The 21311-nt window shown below is 48.4% G+C and overlaps 2 protein-coding genes and 1 long non-coding RNA gene across 7 annotated transcripts in view; 2 read left to right on the top strand and 1 right to left on the bottom strand.

The window, feature by feature from the left end:
* LHPP (phospholysine phosphohistidine inorganic pyrophosphate phosphatase) overlaps positions 1-14935 on the top strand; it is a gene marked incomplete at its 5' end in the record, with an annotated part of 71548 nt that extends 56613 nt beyond the window's left edge. The window contains one exon of the mRNA XM_083866812.1: positions 14206-14935. Within this exon, the coding sequence (XP_083722938.1) occupies positions 14206-14296 (91 nt within the window). The 3' untranslated portion in view covers positions 14297-14935. The remainder of the gene's footprint in view (positions 1-14205) is intronic.
* Positions 14936-17138: 2203 nt separating this feature from the next.
* LOC310912143 lies at positions 17139-19584 on the top strand. The gene is made up of 2 exons (XR_014590625.1): positions 17139-18506; positions 18597-19584. It is a non-coding gene; the product is annotated as an uncharacterized lncRNA (long non-coding RNA).
* A 118-nt stretch (positions 19585-19702) lies between these two features.
* The window catches only part of FAM53B (family with sequence similarity 53 member B), a 42306-nt gene continuing 40697 nt past the window's right edge, over positions 19703-21311 (bottom strand). For all 5 annotated transcript variants that reach the window (XM_083866406.1, XM_083866408.1, XM_083866407.1 and 2 more), the window contains one exon: positions 19703-21081. In XM_083866406.1, the coding sequence (XP_083722532.1) occupies positions 20755-21081 (327 nt within the window). In that variant the 3' untranslated portion in view covers positions 19703-20754. The remainder of the gene's footprint in view (positions 21082-21311) is intronic.

Consider the following 21311-nt stretch of genomic DNA (forward strand, 5'->3'; position numbering starts at 1 on the left):
TGCAGCTTTATTTATACCCACGGCGTAGTGTCCATAAATCAGGGCTGCTCTCCAGCAAGGCATTTAATGAGAACTATTAAATGATTTCATGATGTACTCATTGTTACCATCTGATAAAAACCAGCGGTCCCTCCAAGGACCAGGACTTTGCAGTTGTAGCTTTTCGTGGGGGAAGGAGGTGTGGGGGGAAGCCAAGCCCCCAGCAGTGTCAGATGAGTTCTGCAAACCTCTCTGGGCACATCCTGTGGGGAGGATCCATGGGCTCAGCCTCCTTGCAGATTTCAATCAGGGACATGGGCTGTTGATGTGGAGAGCTTTTGGAGTTCCTGTAGCTCCTTTTGTAGAGAGAATACCTGGTCTGGTCTGTCCTCCGTGTGCCACAGTAAGTCCCAGCATTGCTGTGGAGGTGGGTGCTGCTCTCCCAGGGTTGTGCAAGGCTGGACCCCAGCCCGTGCTGCACGAGGAATCCAAGGAATCACAAAATGGTTTGGGTTCCAAGGGACCTTAAAGCTCGTCTAATTCCAATCCCCTGCCATGGGCAGGGACAATTTCCACTAGCCCAGATTGCTCTGGCCTGGAGCAGGAATCTCCACAGAACTCTGCACAGACCCTGCCTGTCTCCCATCCTGTTCTTGGTATTGGTGACAGTCCAAGCCAAAGGGACCATGCCCAATGCAATGTGGCATCCTGGAGGCTCCCTATCACCCTGGGACTTGTCTACACGTGGTGAGGGAGGCGCAGGTCTATCTGCAGCCCTTCCCCCAGATTTTCAGTGTGGAAAGGCTGGATTTGATGGCTGCACAGAGCCCCGTGAGGCTCCTTTGTCACGAGCAAACCCAAGCACTAAAATCACAGGGATGGCTAATTTATGTGAGAAGGTTTTCTATGAATCAGTGGGGAGGACGTTGTGCCCAGGGCCTTGCCCCTCTCCAAGTGCTTAATTGCTAATCAGAGGCTGGATTCAGCAGCTCTCATTCTGTGGCACTTTCTGTCTCCATCAATAAAACTGGAGAGGCTCTTGCTTTACAACAAAGATGTTTATCTTGCCCGAAGTTGTGGGAAGCTGTGGGAGGCTGTCCTTTCGTACTGCAGAGCTCTAATGGGGTAAACAGTTGCTGTTACTTAGTTTCCAGCCACATTTTTTTCTTAATGGGGGCTGGGAGGAGGATTCCTTAATTAATCCTTTGGGAAAGTGGTTGGGACTCTGCCTTGTTGTTCTGGGTTTGTATCTAACTAGCATCTCCCAGATGCAGAGTAGTGAAACCCAGGTCCAAATGTCACCTTGCATCCCTCTGATGGGTAATTTTTCTTCGTCCTTCAAGCCGCCTGCCCCTTTCTCTGGGATGGAGCAAGATGGTCTTTAAGATCCCTTTCAACCCAAACCATTCCATGGTTCTATGATATTTTTTTCCCCCAGAAGAAGGAAGTGCCCTTTCCTGGGGAGGAAAGAGCCATGTGTGAGTGGCAGCATGGTTTAACATTGACTGGCTAATTATTAAATTCAAATATAAACAATCATAAATCCTGCAGAGTATATTGCATATGTGATGAGCTGCTCAAGCAACCTGTACCAAACACATGTGGTATTTTTAAATGTTCATTGCTTTCTCAGGACATGCCCATTTGCAGGGACTTCAGACAACTCCAGGCTGCCTTGCTGTTTTTTCCATCCGTGTGAGAGTACGAAATGAGAGTGAGGTGCATAAATAGGTCTGGAGGAAGATTTTCCATTAGCTGCAGGTTGTAATTTATGGTGGGAAAGCAACTGGCAATTAAACTCTTTACATTGCTGAGCATTAATGTATAGTGCTGTAAGTTAGAACGTTTCCTTTAATGTGTTACTTGGTGAAGATGAAGTCTGCTAAAGCCCTTTCCACACAAGGGTTTGGGTGGTTTGTTTCAAAAAATTCTTTGAATTTTTTTATATATTATATATATTATAATATTAAAACATTATTTATATTATATATTATATATATATATATTATACTTACATAGCACAGACAGCACAAGCCACTGCTTCACTTAAGACTGAAAAAAAACATCAGAGGATTGATTGATCAGCCCTCCACAGATTGCTCTGTGCTGCTTTGAATGCAATTTGAAGGGGATTGGGTTATTGTTGAGTTGTTTTTAAGTCCATAGACAAATATCTCCACCCTGAAATGCCTTTGGAGTGTGGCAATGTGTGCAGACCACAGTCTTGGCTGTCCCACCTCCAGTACAAAGTAGACCTTTGAAGTATTTTAAGTATTAGATTTTCTCAAAGGTACCGAGCATGGTATGTAAATAAACTTCATTTAAGCCAGGTTGGGTTACAGAAGCACAGCTAAAACCAGTATTATGGGCTGTTCATTCTACAAAGGATCAGTCTTCACTTGAAGCCGATGCAAAGGGAGGAAACTGGTCTGAACCACAATGCTCAGAATAAAAGCAAATACTGCAGATACCAAGAAGGTGAAGCAGTTACCATGCCACTGTTCGTGTTTGTTTGGGGTTTTTCCTCCTCTGTTCTAAAGCTGTTAAGTCTTTTTTTTTTGTTTCATGGTTAAGAAGTGTCACAAGTTCAGTCTGATCCTAAGAAATGGGGAAGCCTTGCCAGCTACACTGGAGGTGCAGAAGCCCCTGGGCACCCTTTTCATTCCCAGCCCCCTTGGGCACCTTGCACAGCCTGATCTTGGCTCCTGGGTCTTGGAGCTCATGAAGGACTGACTCAGAAACCATCTCAGCCCTACGAGGGTGAATGTGGCAGGGTTTGAAAACAGCAGTGGTGCCTGTTGCTGTTCTGAGTGTGCAGGTGTGGTGCAAACTCTTCCTGCTGGATGATTTTGTGGTTCCAGGCTGCAGTTTGCACATGTGATAACAGCCAGCAATAAACTGCCATGGGAAATGTCCAGTCAGTCCCACAAAAACTAATTTAAAAAAGCTATTTGGAGGTGGCCACAGTGTTTGTTAACCATTTGTATTTATGAAAGTGGAAGGGACTGACAGTGAAGATGATGCTGGAGGATGTGCAAGTTAGTACAGGACACAGACTGAACCTGTGCAACTCCCTGAACTGAAACCAAGCATCCCAAATGCTTCACTGCCCAAACACAAGTATTCATCACTCAGTTGTTGCAAATTTGGGATTATCTCTTTGACAGCATACAGCAAAATCCCTGTTGATGTGACTGGGACTTAGTATCTGACAAAACTCTTGGAAAGCTTCAGCCAGGGCTTGGCTCTGAGTCTGCACTGAGCACACAGCAAGGGACACATGACCAGCCTCCATCCAAGGAGCTGGAACTCAGAGCTGGAAGGAAGCAGGTACAAGCCTTGGCCTGTTCTCCCTGTCCAAGCAGAGGGCTGGGTGCCAGGAGCACGGGGATTTAATCCCTACACCAGCAGTGTTAGTTCAGCGCACTTTCCGTAATCCATTCTTAAGCACGAGCCTAGATGTGGTTTGACACCTTGAAAAATGTACTTGCTGGCTTCCCCCAGCCCAGCAATCCCTCCTGCATCCTGCTGGGGTGGAGGAGAGCCAGGAGGAGGAGGAAGAGGCCACAGCCATCCCTGCAGCACTGGTGTTTCACGTTTCCTGCAGCACTTCCAAGGAGCCTGGGATCCTTGGACGCAGTGCGGTCCATGAGCGCAGCATGTCCTCATCCTCTGAACAGCTTCCCACCTTTGTGAGCCTCATCTGCAGAGGACATCCTGCCTTCCTCTGGAGGGAGGCAGCCTGGCCTCAGGTCCCCATTGCCAAGTAAAAAAATGAAAGGGATACAGTTTGAGCTGGCTGTTGCTGGACCATACAGAACTGTAGTGTTTTCTGATGGATTTAGGATCTTCCTCCCCAGCAACCTCATTCAGTATCCTGGAGGCTGCAGGCACATGGCACAAAGTTTCTTTCATTACCCGCTCAACAGCTCAGCTAATTGGGGTTTTTTCATCTGTGAAACAAAGGAAAAAGCAAATCTGATCAGCTCCATCACTTCATAGAATTGTGGAATAGTTTGGATTGGAAGGGACCTTAAAGCCCATCCAGTGACACCCCCTGCCATGGGCAGGGACAGCTTCTACTATCCCAGGCTGCTCCAAGCCCCATCCAAGCCTCTTGAACACTTCCAGATATTAGTAAATATATCTCCCAATCAAATGAAGTTTCATTTCCTTGGCATTGGGGTCATGGAAGGGAAGGCAGGCAGACATTCAGGCCATGCAAACTTCCAGAGAGAAGATTATGAAGATCTTATTTACAGAGTTGCTTAAGCAAATGATCCATAATTTGGAATAGCTTTAGTAAAGCTTCTGCTTTAGAAGGGGCAGGGGTTTCTGAGAAGTAGAGCTGAATTATCTGAGTGGCTCTGCGTGCTCAGGTGTCTCTGAGCCCTTCCAGAGGGTATAAATCATGCACTGACTCAAAGCTGAGGCAGAACTCCTGGGGTTTAGCCCAAATATATATTTCCTTTTGTTATATCAGTTCAGCATGAGCACATTTAGAAGCAGATGGATCCTGACATCCTTGAGTGAGGTTGGATGTAATATTCCTATCTGGAATCTGGTCTGGGAAGAGAAGTCAGACAGACCCCATGTTGTTGCCTTGTCCAGGCCGAACAGTTTTGCAGACAAAAATATAAATTGTGCCTTAATTTTCCAGTGTAGGTGCTTTTTTGGCTTCCCACGTGAGAAAGGTTTTGGAGCAGGGTGGTGCTGGTTCCCAACACGTGTGTGAATTGGCTGTTCCTGCCCTTTGGAAGGAGAACTGGCTGCGTGTCTGTCTGCTTGGGTTTCCTGGGAGTGGCACAGATAGCTCATAGTTTCATTCTCATTTAAAATTAAAGCTGATTTAGTGAGCAGCATCTGGAGACAAATACTATTCTCCTTAGGGTAGCTCAAATTCTTCTTTGGTGAGAAACAGTCTTTTAAAGCTGTGACTTGGAGTGTCTCGTCTCGAAGGTTGTATTATCAGTGCCAATCTGGCCTAATACTTTTTAAGTCAAACTTCTCCAAAGAGCATTTGAAACCTTAAATTAAGACTTCTTTCTTATATAATCTGCAAAGCTCCTTTCTTGCTAGAATCTGCATCTGCCAGAGTTCCGTGACTTAAATCTCCATGAGATGCTTTGCAAATGTAGAAGCCAGCATTCATTTTACACCTTTCATAGGGGTTTTGTAAGTGATGTATTAAAGGAAAGCAATAAAATATTCTCTTAGGCTATGGTCTTTAAAAGTATCTAACAGAGTAAGATGTCTGAGCCCACTGAGCTTTACATTCAACCCTTGAAATTAATCTTTCTCACTCCTGTGTAATATTAAATCTGATTAATAGCTAATGCATCAGCTCCATTTAAGATGCACATCTGTTTGTGTGTATGCACAAAGAAAATATTTATGTCCAAATTCTTTCTCAGGGGCGTTTAAAATTATTTTCTACTGAATTGAGTAAGGTCATCTGGCAAAGCCGAGCAGGTCATCAATAATTAATCCAAGCAGGCAGAGCTGAGTCTCAGGGTGCTTGCAAACACCCTGTTAGACTGGATAGTTTGGCAGAGCAGGGGCAATTCTCAGATTTTCTCAGAAAACAAGCAAATGTGCGTTTAACTTTTGAGGGGGGAGAGGGAGGCTTTGCTTTTATTGGAAACAGCTGTGCTGTGCTTGCACTGCAGCACTTGGTGCATCCACATGTACAGTCAGAGCTTCTGGTCCCCCAGTGCATCCCAGCCCAGCCAGGGGGTCATTGCACAGGCACCAACATGCCTGGCATTCATGGCTCATTTCCACCTCACAGCCTGCAGGAACACAAGGGGTTGGATTTATCTCACTAAACTTTATCTAAACTTTATGAAAATTTAGGTTCTTTACACCTAACTCTGGCTGTCCAAGAACTGGCTCTGGGGTATGAGCTTGTCATCTGGTTTAAATAGAGTCAGTAGGGAAAAGAATCATCTCTTCCAGAGGTTATTTCCTATCCAGACTTGTTATCTAAGAAACTGGGATGAACATGGGATGAATAAGAAGGGGGAAGAAAGCTGGTGAAGGGTCTGGAGCACGAGTCCCATGAGGAGCAGCTGAGGGAGCTGGGAAAGGGGCTGAGCCTGGAGAAAAGGAGGCTCAGGGGGGACCTTGTGGCTCTGCACAAGTCCCTGACAGGAGGGGACAGCCGAGGGGGTCGGGCTCTGCTCCCAGGGAACAGGGACAGGAGGAGAGGGAACGGCCTCAGGCTGGGCCAGGGGAGCCTCAGGGTGGACATCAAGAGGAAATTCTTCATGAAAAGAGCTGCCCAGAGTAGTGGTGGTGTCCCCATCCCTGGAGGGATTTAAAGGACCTGGAAATGTGCTACTTGGGGACATGGGTCAGTGGTGGCCTTGTCAGTGCTGGGGGAACTGTTGGACTCAATAATCTCAGAGGCCTTTTCAACCTGTGATTCTGTAGCTGTGTGTGTACTCTCACCTGTCTGTCCTGAGCAGGAGGCTCCTGAGGAGGTTCAGGTGACCAGCCTGGGCAGAGCATCTTGTTTTTGGACAGACAACTCTGGGTGAAATGGGTCTGGGCCAGCCTGATGGGAAACCTCAGGTGACTGAGGGTGAGTGTTCACCTCTGCAGTAGCAGAAGTGTTTTGTGCTCTCAAATGTTTATTGTTTCCTCTGGCTGTTCTGGTTGGCCCAGCAGAGTAGATTGAACAAATGTCACCAATGCACTCCATCACTGTGTAAGATGGATTGAAGTGGTTTCCATGGGGCTGAGGATGGCAGTCCCTGACCCAGCAACTCCTTTCCACCTGTGTCTTCTCAGGAGTCAAATCCAGCATCCATCACCCAGCACAGAGCCAGGCTTTTGAGCCATGATGGCTTCACCTTTGCTTCAGGGTTGGATGGGACCACAGCAGCTCAGAACCCACAAGAGACCTGGATTACGGGCAGAGAAGAGACCAGAACCCCTTGAGGCAGAAGGGACTGATTGGGTGTCCCCCATCCAGTGCCCACCAGGTCCCAGCTCTCCCTGCCATACCAGCTGTTCCCAGGACACGTGTGCAGCTGTTTTGGGATTAGCTGGCTGGGAACCACTCCAAAACCAGATCAGGCATGTGTGCTGCTCCCTCTCCTCCACCATAATGCTGGTATGCACACTTTTAATGCCTGGCCCCTGCTGAACTGCTCTGGCTGTGCAAGATGAGAGAGCTGTGCAGTTTTGACAGGAAAATTGCTGCCCAGATGCCGGAACACCAGTGCTCTGCTTGTTTAAATATTTGTTCAAAGCAGCTTGACTTTCCAGTGCGTTTTTCCATGAGGGATTTTTGGAGGTAAGGGGAAGAAGTCTGTACTAATAAAATCTCATGCTCTAGTGTAATGACATGAGAGCATTTAGCCAGGAGTACCCTCTGTCCCGACAGCAGCACTTCACATCACGTCTCCCCATCACCATCCTGCCTTCCTTCGTGCCTGTTTCTTACTCTATAGATGTGTATGTCCTCTCCACAGACTTCCAGGACTTTTAGTCTCCAGAGCTCTTAATCTGGCATGTTCACATGTGCTGGGTTTCCTGAGAGAGAAAATAAATAGGGATGGGTGGAGGAAAAGAGCTGCCGTCATCCGCTTCCTCAGTGCCGTGTGCTCGGAGTGGAGGGTGCCCTGCCCTGCAGCCAGGAGCCGGGGTTGCTCAAGGGTTAATTTGCAATCAGCACCAGTGAATGTCATGCCTGTGGAGCGCTGTGAGTATGGGAAATACTTGTGCTGACTCTCTCCCAAGCTTTTTATGTGAAACCCGTGGAATTGTGCTCCTGCCAGCCTCCAGCTCCTGATCTGTTCTCTCACCTCTGATCATTTAGCTTCTTCATTTTGACGAAGTCCCACTTGCTCCCCCTGAACCTCTTCATATCTGTGGTTACAATCCTCATTTCCAACCTGTTCCTTGCTTCTCAAAGTGATGTCCTGCACCAGATCTTGGCAGTTTAAAAAGACCTGGTGGAAAACCTGGTAGAGCAGAGTGCAGCAGGGACACCAAGCACTCCTCATGCACCTCTTTTAGCCCCGCCAGTGCTCTCAGCAGCCTCTTCTAAGCAGGTATTTCTGGAATTGTGTATCTGAGATCTTCAGTTACAACATCTGCCTGCAGCCAACTGATTAGAAACTAACAAATTCCAATTAAACACTTCCAATTACATTTTCAGCACATGCATGTTTGAAAAGTACAAGTGCTGACCCCAAGAAGTGTATTGAAATTCAGAAAAACAAAGACCTGGGGAATTGCAACCTTCCAGTGCCTAAAGGGGCTGCAGGAAACCTGGAGAGGGAATTTAGATCGGTCCTGGAGTGACAGGATAAGGGGGAACTGCTTCCCAGTGCCAGAGGGCAGGGATGGATGGGATCTTGGGCAGGAATTGTTCCCTGTGAGGGTGGGCAGGCCCTGGCACAGGGTGCCCAGAGCAGCTGTGGCTGCCCCTGGATCCCTGGCAGTGCCCAAGGCCAGGCTGGACATTGGGGCTTGGAGCAGCCTGGGACAGGGGAAGGTGTCCCTGCCCATGGAACGAGATGATCTTTAAGGTCCTTTCTAACGCAAACCATTCCATGATTCTGTGACTTCTAGCATTTGGCAATTTAATTTCATTTTAATTTTAGGTAAACTATGCAGAAGGATAGTTCCCTATGCCCTCAATCTTAGTATTGTGACTTGTGGAGATATATTACCTGGAGAAGTGCTGGACTTAAGCTGGTTTATTCTGCTCAGTTAAAACTGCAGCAGTTTAACATGAATGGGAACAATTAAGTCGCAAGCCCACAGACTTCCTTCAGGTGTTAGCAAACAATTTGGCTGTAATTTGGGATGCTTGAATTTAAATGAGTCACAATTAAACACAATTAGTGGCGTGTGAAGTTCTGGGAGGCAAGAGAAGAGCAGTGGAGGATGCTGGTTTGTTCTGCTTGGAGCTCTCCGAAATCCAGTCTTTAACCACAACAGCCTCTCTTCCTATCTGTCCATTACATGAGATGGTCCAGGTGTGGGATTTCCTGCAGTTCTGGGAGCTACTCCAGCCCTGGGTGCTGTTACTGAGTTTGGTGCAGCTTTTTCTCTAATTTTATGATCTGGAAATGTGCTTTACAACCATCCCTCAGCTGTCCATCAGGGACCTGTCAGTCACTATGATTTATCTGGGTTTTCAGTGCCAAACTGATTAAATTGCATGTTTCACAAAAGAAAAAAAAAAAAAAAGAGTTTCACTCATGGCACCAAGTCTAATAATTGCATCTTTCCAAAGCAACCAGCAAAGGTTACAGTGTCTGTTTGCATTCCTCATAAAGAAAACCTTGTTAAGCCCAGTCTTGCATATTTTACAGCCATGGTAAGAGCCTCCGAAGAATATGCTATCAGGAGGAATGGTCTCAGGCTTTTTTATCTCATTTTATGGAACAGGGGTTGGTTCTGGTTAACCAGGGAGTTGGTGGGAAGTCTGAATGGTGACACAGAGATCTCTTGGTCAAACAGAGGGTGAGTTGTGGGGTGGGGTTTGCTGTGTGACAAAAGTGGCACTGCTGGGGAGCTCAGTGTGACAGCAGAGCTGGGATCAGGTTTGTCAAATGACTGCAGCTCTGTGGCACTGGAGTGTTTGTCTTTTTCAAATTCACTTGGGTGCCTTGCTTGCACCCTGCTTGGTGTTTTTCCTGCCTACCCCGATTTCTCAAGGGCTGTGTCAGAGCTAATTTTACCCTGTGACACCCATCAGGTGTCGATCAATCCCCCCCTGCTCTCACTCTCTCCAGTCAAGTTTCAGCAGGTCTCAGACTGAGCTGGATCCCAACACTGTTTCCATCCCTGTGACCATGACTATCCAATGTCAGCTGCCTCCCCCTGGGCTTTTATCTGTTAAATGTTTTGCCCGTGCAGTAACCCAGCTGTTGCCTTTTTTGTTCCCCGTATGTTTTGCTGGAGAGGAGCACAAGTGAGGTGCTGAGAAGGCCATTCCAGCCAGTGTGTGAAGTTTCCCAGGACAGCATGAGGGGAAGGGCTGGAGCTCAGACATCCCCTCCTAGCTACTGGTGGGATGGTTTGCTCCCAGCTCGTAGAGACTCAGTCATATTCCACATTCTGCAGGTCCAATTCCTTTCCCAGCAGTGATTCCCTGTGAATTCCCAGCCTTCGGAACTGGCTGACAGCACCATCCAATCCTCTCCTCAACCCACAGACCACACCTGGAATCCCAGCTGCTGTGGGAAACAAAAGAATTAACTCAAAGTCTGTGGGTTCGGGGTCATCTTTCTATGTATCATCTTTCCTCTGTATTTGCTTCAAAGATTCCTAGTAGTTCCTGAAAGAACCAGGCAAGCCCGAATAGATCCCTTCATCCCTCAGAGATGTTCAGCTGCACCTGGGTGAACCATCCCAGAAAATTGCACAGAAGTTGGAACAACTCAAGGCCATTCCTGATAACTGAGTCTAGGCAGGGAATCCAGCCTGTCAGAACAGACTTATCCAAGTGGAAATCTGACCCACACAGTAAGTGAACCTTCTTAGTCTTGCAGAAGCTGATTTTTTACAACAGCCCCTTACAATTTGGTTTTATGCTTCACCAGGAGGAAGCCATCACTTTCTAACAGGCAGTAGTTCTGATACTGGAGTGTCCCTGATAGCTGGAGCTTCTCTTCCCAAGTGAAGAGTTAAAATTGCAGAGCCAGTTTCCTGCAGCACCCTGCTGCTTCCTGATGTCTCCAAGTGCAGCATTGATCTGAACAAACCAGTTTAGTATGGGCTGAGGGTCTGGCTCAGAGCACAAGAGCTGCTCAGCTGCTGCAGCCCTGGCAGAGATAAATGACCCCTGGGAGAGGAGGATGTTCAGTCGTCTCCTGAGGAGCATCTGATGGGCACGAGTAACAAGACCTCAAGACCATTGTCTGAGCTGCATCAGGTTAAAAATAGTTCATATTGTTCATGTGCTGGGATGCATTTGGTGCTTTTGGATGGCTTTTCTTTTGAAGAACACCTTCTTCTAATGTCACCCTGTGTCCCCATAAGGACCAGGAAGGACCACCCCGTTTCAGAGGAATCCAGTGCTGAGCCACTCCTTTCCCTGACCCCTTTCTATGCCAGCAAGGTGGCCACCAAAGGCAGTGCAGAAGTGTCACATTTCACAGTGCCATGGCCAATTTGGGCTGGAAAATTGTGTGCATTTCCAGGCCGTGCTGCTCAGCCACTCCAAGGAGTCCTGTTTTACTGAAGAGAGTGTTTCCCAAGGCTGTAGTTGATTTTTCACAAGCAAGTTTGTACACTGGCCAGGAGTGCTGACAGCTCAATGTTCAGCTGCAGTATATAATTTTCTGTCATTTTGATTTATGCTCTTCCCTGCAACCAGAGTCCCGTGTGAGAAAAAAAATCGGAAGGAGTCTGTCCTAAAGTTAGCTCCATGCTAACTTCTTCAACTGACCTAGCAAATTAAAGATATTTTTAGATGGGTTTATTTATTTATTTCTGGAATATGAAAGAAGAAAGCATTAAAAAGTAACCTTCACTGTCAATTCTGTGACCTGCAGTTGCCATGGGGTTGCTGTCACTGCAAGAGAAGCTGAGCAGGACCTGTGAGACCAAGATCTGCTCTTGGCTCAAGCTTCCATCTGCACCCAGTGACCTTGTCCAGGGAGGCTGTGACACATCAAAGCAATGCCCAAGACATCAAGGCCGAGCTCCAGAGCACTTCTTCCCCTCAGGGCCCCTTAAAACTCTCAGTGGCTGGTGTTTCTCTTAGGAAAAAGCCCAAATTCCCCAGAGAAGAGGCTGGTGTAGAGCCATGGTCTCTGCTCCTTCTGGACAGCAGAATAAGGGCTCATCCTCCAGCATCTTGGGCTTGCCCAGAGGTTTTATGGCACAGCTCTCTCTTTTGCCTCACTTCTGGCACCCAGACTTGGGCTCCTGAGTTGTTTTGCTGCATTTGGGGGTTTGTGTCTTGGCATTAGAGTTTGGGGATTATTGCTTGCAGTTCCCTTTCGTCGGATGCTTCAAGAGCAGCTCTGAGCCAGAGGGGGGAACAAGCCCATCCCTTGGCTGGTTTTGTGAGCCACAAAATGCCTGTGAGACAAAGGAAGGGGCCACATGAAACAGGAACTGTGGTGGCACTGACAGAGACAAAAGCTCCACACACAGCCCTAGGAAAAGGCAGGAGAGGCAGGGAAGTATGTTTGTTCCAGCTCTCTGCTTTCCTGCAGAGTTCAGACAACTTTATTTATTGTGTTTTAATATTAACTTGAGTGGAGCCAGGAGTGTGTTATGATCCCTTGGTATTTGGGCAAATGGGTAAAAATACCTTATTTCATATATATATATATATATATATATATACACATACCACACACCCTTTTCACAGGACACGTTATGTGTGTACAGGACTTTTCCTTGATGACTGGCATTTAGCAGCTGAGTTACAGATGGATTTCTGTGTAGTCAGCACAGATATTAATCACAAAATCCTTTTAATAGATCAAAGAGTGCTGTGTAATTGAAAATTTATTGTAGAAACATTCGTTTCAAGCAGTTCTTAAAATTTCCTCCGAATGTGTAATCGAGGAAAGGAACATTATTCAGGGTGTAAAATGCAAAGAGAAGTTTTGTTTATTGCTTTATTTAGTTCTCCACTCAAATTAAGGATTAGTGACAAGAAATTGATGTTTTACTGTATGCCCAAAGTTATTTTTGTGTTCATCAAAGCCACTTGGTTAAATCAGGAGTGAGCAATAATTACTACTGAAGGGATGGATACACAGTGGATTTTTACTTGCTTTATGTGTTAAGGTTTTTCTCCATCATCAAACTCTTTTTCAGTTGAGAAAAACCTAAAAAAAAAATCATAAGCTCTTTAAATGTCTAAATTCTATCTTGTTATTCTCATTGCTTTCTGGCCCTGTAACAAGATAGAATTTAGACATTTAAAGAAAGATGCATCCACCCTTTAAATAAGATGCAGAATCTGTTTCATGGAGCCTGGTGCTGGGCATGGCTTTGCAGGTGACACAAGGAAAGATGAGTATCAGCTGAAAATGTAAAAATATTTTATTTTTCCTGGTTCGTAGCACAACTTTGCAGCAAGTAAAGCCTCAAGCACACAGTGTGGTCTTCCAAAAGAGGCCATGCCTTTGTGAGGAGCTCATGGGCTTCTCAGCACAGCTGAGAAAAGAGCAGGAAGGAAACAGCCCTGGGGAGCTTCGGTGCTGGGACTGAAGAAATGATTTGGTGCTTGTACAGACAAGTGCTCACCAAATCCTGCACATCATTAATAATAATAATAATCATCTCTCTGCCTCCCCTGCATCCGATGGGAAATGCATCTTCCCCATGGAGAGGCTGTGCTAAAAATAAAGGTTTGCCCTTCCCAGGGAGCAGGAGAGGTGGGAGGTGGACATTTGGGCTCCCATCTCTTTCCCAAAGGGAGGTCATTAAGTGTATAAAGTACATATGTTTTCCCTTCAGCAGCTGTTGGGTTTCTCAGCCCAAGAGCCATAACAGGACCATGAGGTTTGGGAAATTTCTGCCTCCCACATCTGCCCCCTTCCCCACCAGCAGTGCTGCTAAATCAGCAAAATGGGACTGTGCAGCTGTGCCTCGTTAGGACAGTGCTGTTAATTAAGTATTGGCGAAAAATGGCTTCAATTCACTCTGCTTTGGGGTGGTGACTTGGTGGAGGGTGAGACTGAACCTTCTGCTGGTGCTTCAGACCACCACCGGTGGGTTTGCAAGAGTCCTGCAAAATTAAACCCTGGCAGAACCTTCCTTTTCACTGAAGTGCTGAGAAGACTTTCTGTGTCTCTAGGTTGAAAGGGGATTGTTCTTTTTTTTACCTATTTCTAGATAAAAACTGTGGGAGAATTAATTATTTGTGATTTTGTAGGGTCCCAGGCTTGCAGTGAAGTGTCCTTACAGCAGTTTCTGTTCTGTGCTGCTATTGCCTGGATGAAGAAGTGTCCTGTAAAATGCAGTGCATTGACTCGGATTAGTTAATTAACTGAGTGTAGATTCTCTTCCAGTTGAGGCTTTGCAAAGTTTTGCCAAGCTCATTTGCACAAAGGACATAGGATCCACCTGGGTGTGGGAGAGAGAAAGGGGGAAAATGAACAGGAGAGGGAGGAATGTGAACCTCAGGGGTGCTCCCTTGGTGCTGCCTGGCTCTGTGGGCACAGGATGACCAGGGACATGGGGCCTCTTTGGGATCCTGCCCTTGCCCAGCTGTGCCCCTCTGTCTCCTCCCAGGCCGTCCGATGAAAACCACCCCGAGGTGAAGCCTGATGCCTACGTCAACAACCTGGCTGAGGCCGTGGACATCATCCTCCGGCACCTGTAATTCCCAGCAGGAGCAGGGATGGAGCCTCACATGCAGCCCCTCCATGGAACCACTTCATCCTCTCCCACCTCCATCTTCCCTTACCAAACCCAGCCCAGCCCGGTCTAGGGTGGTGGGCACCTGCCTTCCAAAATATTTCACATAATGGTACTAAAATGATCTGCTGAGCTCCATCCAAGAGAACACCAGACCTGCTGGCCTCTGGCAAGTCTGGAATGTCCTGCCCTTGTTGCTGTGAGGGGCCTCAGCTTCCTCTGGGTGATGCTGGGGGGCTGTTTCCCTTTTTTATCTTCGCTCACACTGGGGACCCAACCTAGAGGTGGGAAACAGGGGACCCTCTCCTGAATGGATTTACCTGTTAAACCCACATGTCCTGTGCCTTTTGGGCTGCCTGGGATGGGATGAGGGATGTCCTTAAGGGCTGATGGAGGCCACCGAACTCCAGGGTCCTGTGTGTGCCTCTGGTGGCACAAAACCCCAGGGGAGGGGACAGCCTGACATACCCTGGCAAGGCAGGAACTGTGGTTCTGCCAGGATCAGCCCACCTGGAGCAGCCCTGGGTGAGGGCACAGGAATCCAGTAACACATTAGGGAATAACTGCACCATCCGGTCAGGAATAAACCTTGTCCTTTGGATCAGGCTTGTTTGTCCTTGTGTTCAGTTGGATCAACACTGGCAGGAATGTTTACAGGCCCTGAAATGCTTTTCCCTATCTGGAAAAGTTGGAAAAGGCTGTGGCACTGATGGTCTTTGCCTTCCCTCTCCAGGGGGAGCGGGTCTTGTGAGCAGCCATGGCTGTGTGGGAGGGGATGTGGGATTCCAACCTCTCCCCATTAAAATCCTGGATGTGCAGTCCCTGTTCCAGGGAGCTGTGGGGCTGAGTCAGACTCAGCTCCAGCTGAAAATGGACTTTTCACAATGTAGTGATAGAAGAAGGGGGAATAACTTCAAAAGGGTAGGTTTAGATTTGATTTGGGGAAGAAATTCCTCCCTGTGAGGGTGGGGAGACCCTGGCACAGGTTGCCCAGAGAAGTTGTGGCTGCTTCATTCCTGGAAGTGTCTAAGGCCAGCTTGGACAGGGCTGGGAGCTGCCTGGGATAGTGGAAAGTATCCCTGCCCATGGCAGGGATGGAATAAGATGAGCTTTAAGGTCCTTCCAGCCCAAACCATTCTGGGATTCTAGAATTCTGTACTCACTGAACATCCCCTGGGACTGATCCTGCCCCACATGCCTGCTGAGAATCTGCTGCACCAGCTCAGCACATCCACGGCCAGGACAGGCATGAGATTTGCCTTTTTTTCCTAATCAGAGTAAGGATTTTTTAAAGGACCTGCTCCCTGCCTCCAGGCATTGCAGCCCTTCCCTGGGGATTTTGGTTTCTCTCCCTGTCAGTTTTGCAGTGCAGCTGTTGCAGCGTGTGTGGTAACACCTGGCCATGCTGCACCTGGCAAGAGCATGGAAGGGGCTCAAAATGGGTCAAAAAATTAAAAGATTAGGGTTTGTTCCATCAAGTCCACTGCCCACCCTCACTGACACATGGTAGTGTTTGCAAGGGTCACCTTTTAGAGGCAAAAGTCCCCTTTTAATTAACATATCAGCAGTTCCGTACCCTCTTGGGCTTTGGACAAGACTGTTTGCGCTTTAACCTGCTTCAGATCTTCAAGGGACCATGGAAATAAGTAAGTATATTTGTGTTACATATATTTAATATATATCCATACTCTCAGGCAGCATTTGCTGACCACTGTCTGCATTCAGCCACTGCTCTCTGCATCTGCAAGCAGGGGTAAAGGATAATTCCAGCTCTGTTTCCAGCAGTCCCAACAGCTGAAGATGACCCCTCTCACTGAAGGACACCAAAATCATGTTCCCTGTTTCTGGAGTGTTGGAACACTTGTTTTTCAGAGCTACCAGCTGGCCCTGGAGCTGCATAGCACGCCTTGGGGACAGCAGGGGAAAGGGGGCTGGGAATTAAGTTCTAATAAAATAAACTACATCTGGGAAAATGACCTTCGTGCAATTTTTTTGGGGTCTGTTTTTGCGTCTTTTATCCTCTGGGTGGTGGTTCAGCCAAAGTGTATGGTACTGTCAGCATCCACACATGGAAGGATGCTGTAAACCCTGGTCAAACGTTCAGGCTGTGATGGATCACTGAGAATTTCTTTTTTATCCCCTAATTCTTCCTTTTTTGTTCTATTATACTAAGCCTATCACTTCAATCTGATTAAGTTTAGGCAGATAAACATCCTGCCATCTGTCATGAAACTTTTTACACTGTTTGCTTGCTGGAGGAAGTGCAGCCGTTTTCCTTTTTGGGTTACAGAGTCTGCAGGGAGATACTGCCCTGTTTCCCCAAGAACTTACTTAACACCCTCATGTGCCCTTGGCCTGCTGTGGGCTCTGAGTTAAGACTTGAGTTTAGATTTTGTTTTAAGGGGCAGGATATTATGTTTGTCCTTAAACACAAAGAAGGAGGTGCTGCTTGGCACTTCAATTTGCATTTTGTTGTTTCTATCTCTGGCTGTGTTACAGCTAAATGACAGGCTGGGGAGGGAGGCATGGGAGGTGTCCCCTCGCCATGGGGAGGGCGCAGTGTGTCTGTCTGCATGTGAATGTCACAAAATCCATTTTCTTGTGCAACCCATGGCAGGGACACCCCAAGGGAGGGTCCCGGTTGATCCCCACCCATTTTTTGGGACATCCCTTCCCAGCACCTATAGAGACGTCAAGGAGGTGCAGCCAGGAGAGGGAGAGGGCTCCATCAAACTCCAGCCAGTGCCACAACCCCGAGGGTCAGCGATGTCCCCAGCCCCCTCCCCCGGACCCCACAGACCCCTGGCCGCGGGGACAGCACAGAGAGGCGAGACACGGGCCGGGGCTTATTGAACCAGGAAGCTTTATTTACACAGTAAAAGTAACAAGCAATTTCCTGAGATTGAGCTGCTCTAGTGCAATCAAGTCATGGAGGGGGCAGGAGCAGCCTCCTCGCCCGCCCGCCCGCAGAGGGGACACCTCGGGCAGCCCCTCCCGGGACACGCACGGCCCGCGGCGCTTGTGCAATTGCCAGCGAGACTTGGCTACTACAGGTCATAGCTTCAGAAGGCTTTGTTTGTATTCTTCTTCCCATTTTTATTTTGTTTTGTTTCGTTTATTTTTTTTTTTTTTTAATTTGGCCATCCTCTTCTTTTTCTTTCTTGAACACCGAACCCACACACGCCGCAAAGCACTGCTACAATCCTAGAACATCCTACGTCAGTCTGCTCGCCTGGGCAGCCAGGAGCTTTAAACAATGCACTTGAAACACAACTTTATTGGCCAAACAGGCTATGCTAGCACGTGGAAAAATTACAGACTATTTTACAAACGCTTCTTTTCGTTGGTTTCTTTTTTTCTTAATGTACTCTTTCATAGGACAGGCTCAAAGAGCTACATCTGCACAACACACAGCAACCTCCTGTGTGCCTGCTAAGACTTTCTGTGTTAAAATCCTATTTTTTTTCAGGATGAAGAACCTTTATTGCTGCTGCCACAGCTTTGGTGTCATCCCAAAACGGCTGCTGCCCAGACTGGGTCACACCTTGGACAAGCCACTGAGTCCCTTCACAATAATGAACCTATTTCAGCTACCTAGCAAGGAATAACATCCCTTGTCTGCATATCACTTTAGTATCACATTCTGGCAGCTGGCAGGAGTTTGCCAGGGCATTTGGGGGGTTCCCAAAGCATCTGTGTAATAGGTGAAGTCCTTCACAAACCAAGAGCAAGACCCCAAGGGGATGCCCTGCTCACCCACTGCGTAGGGGATGGATCTCCTGACACCAGGGGAGCAACGCCACTTCTGACTTTACAATCAACAGGATGTCCCCTGAATCTGAGGCACATACTATATTATATTTAATATTTTTTTAATTACTTTATTTATATATATATTTATATATATATAAATCCACAAATGTTTTACCTCTACAGAGAGAGAGAGAGAGAGAGGAATTTAAAAAGTAAGGCTTTCTTAAACTGAGAATAAGTACGTGAAATCATACAAACCCAACAAGAAATACCCAACAGAACACCACCGTGGCCTCAAAACTGTCGCTAACTGTAGTCTGTGCCTACGCCAACGTGCCCAGTGTAAGGCCATGACTCATTGGAGAAGCGTTTTTAGTAAGGCAAACGGGTTGTGCTGAATGTAAACTGAATGCTACGGCTACGTCCAGGACAGCTGGGCCATTGGCCACCAGGTCCAGGACAGCTGGGCCATTGGCCACCAGGTCCAGGACAGCTGGGCCATTGGCCACCAGGTCCAGGACAGCTGGGCCATTGGCCACCAGGTCCAGGACAGCTGGGCCATGGTCCATTGGCCACCTTCCCGCTCTGGGGGGTTAGCATGGCACCAGGAGCAGCCCTTGGAAAGAAAACAGAAGCCCTTAGGAATTCCAGCCCTGGGGATGCCCATGTGAGAGCCCACCAGGAGCTCTGCGGCGGCACCCGGGCATGGATTTGGGTGGATTTGCCCTTTGTTGCTCAGCTGAGGAGGTGCCTGTGGCCAGCAGGAGCTGCGAGCCCCGAGACCAGGACATGTCAGTGGTGGGGAGGGATGGATGGAGCATCAGGAAGACTCAAAGCCAAGAACTGTGCTGGGAGGGTGCCACTGCAGGGGCACGGACAGAGGGGCAGCAGCCTGGGAAAACACTGGCATGGCTGGACCCTCCACAACAGGAGGGATAAAAATTAACCCAGGATATATTTCTTCTAAGTGATGCAACAAGCGACACTTTAAAAGAGCTGGAGGGTTCCCCAAAATGAAAAGACATCCCTGTCATCCCCTGGGATATCTGGGGCTCATCCTGCTTGTCTGGAGGGAGTGGACATGGCCACAGCCACCAGCAAAACCTCAGCAGTGCCAGGACAGGGGTAACAACTGATGGGTTCCACTGTAGTGGGAGATGGCACACACATCCCAAACCACCGTGGAAAAAAGTGCACTAACATAACCAGAAATGATGAATGAAACCTGTACCAGCAGCTCTCAGCCTTTCTGAACTATGGACCCTCAAGGCATTGCCAGTGGGGGTGCTGAACCCCATTAAAAATGTCCTGTCTTCAACTGCTCTTGGTATCAATGTTTTCTTTTCCTTTCCCACATTTGCAAAGCTCAGGAAGTGACCCCTGAGCTTGAAGGAACCAGAAGAAGGAATCCAGAAGATGCTGGAAGCCATTTGTACAGTTTTTCTAGAGCTTTAGACAAACAAACAAATAATAATAATAATAAAAAAAACCCAAAAACAACCCAGAGGGCGAAAAGAAAAGTGTCCTTCTAAACCTGTTAGCAAGTGGACAGCTTATTTTTAGCAAAGAGAATTCATATCATACAAACATAATGGTCACCACTTTATCTGTGCTTTAAAAAGGCACAGGAAGAGGAAAAGCTTTCAGTGCTGCTACCTGGATTTTCAGCCTTTTGCCAGCTGACTTTGTCAAGTAACCCCTCCACGACGTGCCTCGGGCAGGCAGCCCTTCACAGTAAAGCCAAAAATAAGAGGGTGGCAGCCATGCCCTGGGTAGCAAAGTGGGCACAGCTGCTGGTAAATGGGTAAACAGCCCAGCCCTGCTCAAAACAGGGTATTGGGAACCCACATGAGGGTGGCACCAAGCCTGAGTAGGGTTTTTTTCCCAAAAGAGTTGAGAGAGGGGGCTGGGAAGAAAAAAAAATAGGGAAGGAAGGCATTTGAGCATCCACACACAGTGCCCAGCAAGCGCTGCTGTGGATGCTGCCCCACATGGGCCAGGGATCTGTTTAATTCCTCACCAGGGAAAGGAAAACTAAAAATAAAGGAGTAAAAATCCAGCTCTTGCCATTATTAAATTTAAGCAAAACACTTCACTTGTGATTTCCTTCTCACGGCACCGCCAGGGACACAGGGAGTCAGGGGAGTGCTGGGGCCGCTCGGGATGCGGCCGGAGAAAAGGAACCGCGGCCGCCCCGGCGGCCACCAGCCAGTGCTCGGTTTGCAAATCTCAGTATTCTGCTTTTCCCTCCCTTTCTCTAGTCCCAGGGGTGGTGGTTTCTCCTTGTGCACCCCTCCCTGAACTAGCACAGGTGGGACTTGTGGGAGCATGGCCAGCTACATCAGCTCCACCCCTATCCTGGCAAAAGCCGTTTACTCGTGGATTCCAAGTTTTCTGGCGATCCCCGTGCCTGGTTTCCCTGTGGGACAGGCACTTTCCTCCAACTGGCTGATCTCTGGCTACAGTAGTTACAAAGAATTTCAAGATTTACACACGCATGCACACGAATTCCTCTAAATACCTGATGAAATTTTGGCAAAGCTGCTTTGTCCCCTCCAGCTGGCAGGAGGGGAGCAGTGACAGAATCCCACAAACTCGCTGGCAACGAGGAGCCCTCCACGGCTCTGCCGGCAGCCCCAAAGCCCCAGGGCGAGAAGAGCCGCTCCCTCCTCAGTTGTTTTCTATCTGCTCGATATCTATCTCGCCGTCCAGCTGGAAGAGGCTCTCGGTGCCCGTCCCGCCGCTCCGCCAGGCCGCCCCGTCCTCCTCCTTGCCGGTGCTCTCCTCCTCCTCCTCGCAGGACAGGTCGTCCCTGCTGGCCCGGCGCTCCTCGGGCCTGGCCCGGGGTGGCTCCGGGACCGGGGTGCAGGCGGGGGTCCTGCCCGGCATCACCTCCGGGGCCGCGGGCCACGGCTGCTCCCCGGCCCCTGGGAGCCGCTGGGAGCCGTCCTCGGCCGTGGTGCTAAGGCAGGTGAGGCTGTTGAAAGTCTGGCGGTTCTGCAGAGGCAAGGGGAGAGAGGCAGCTGAGGTAGAGAGCAGCTGAGGGGGAATCCTGAGGCTGGGATAGAAGTTACATCAGGTGAGGTAGGAGTCTGTCTTCCCGACCCCAAACCTGAGCTCCCTCAGCCCAGCAGAAAACAAGCAGAGCAGCAGGAACAGTCAGCGGGTCCCCAGGAGATGGACAGATGCTGCAATCCCCCACCTCCCCATCCATGGCAGTTCCTGTG

Source organism: Zosterops lateralis, assembly GCF_965231275.1.
Source record: "Zosterops lateralis genome assembly, chromosome: 8".
In the NCBI taxonomy this organism is placed as follows: domain Eukaryota; kingdom Metazoa; phylum Chordata; class Aves; order Passeriformes; family Zosteropidae; genus Zosterops; species Zosterops lateralis.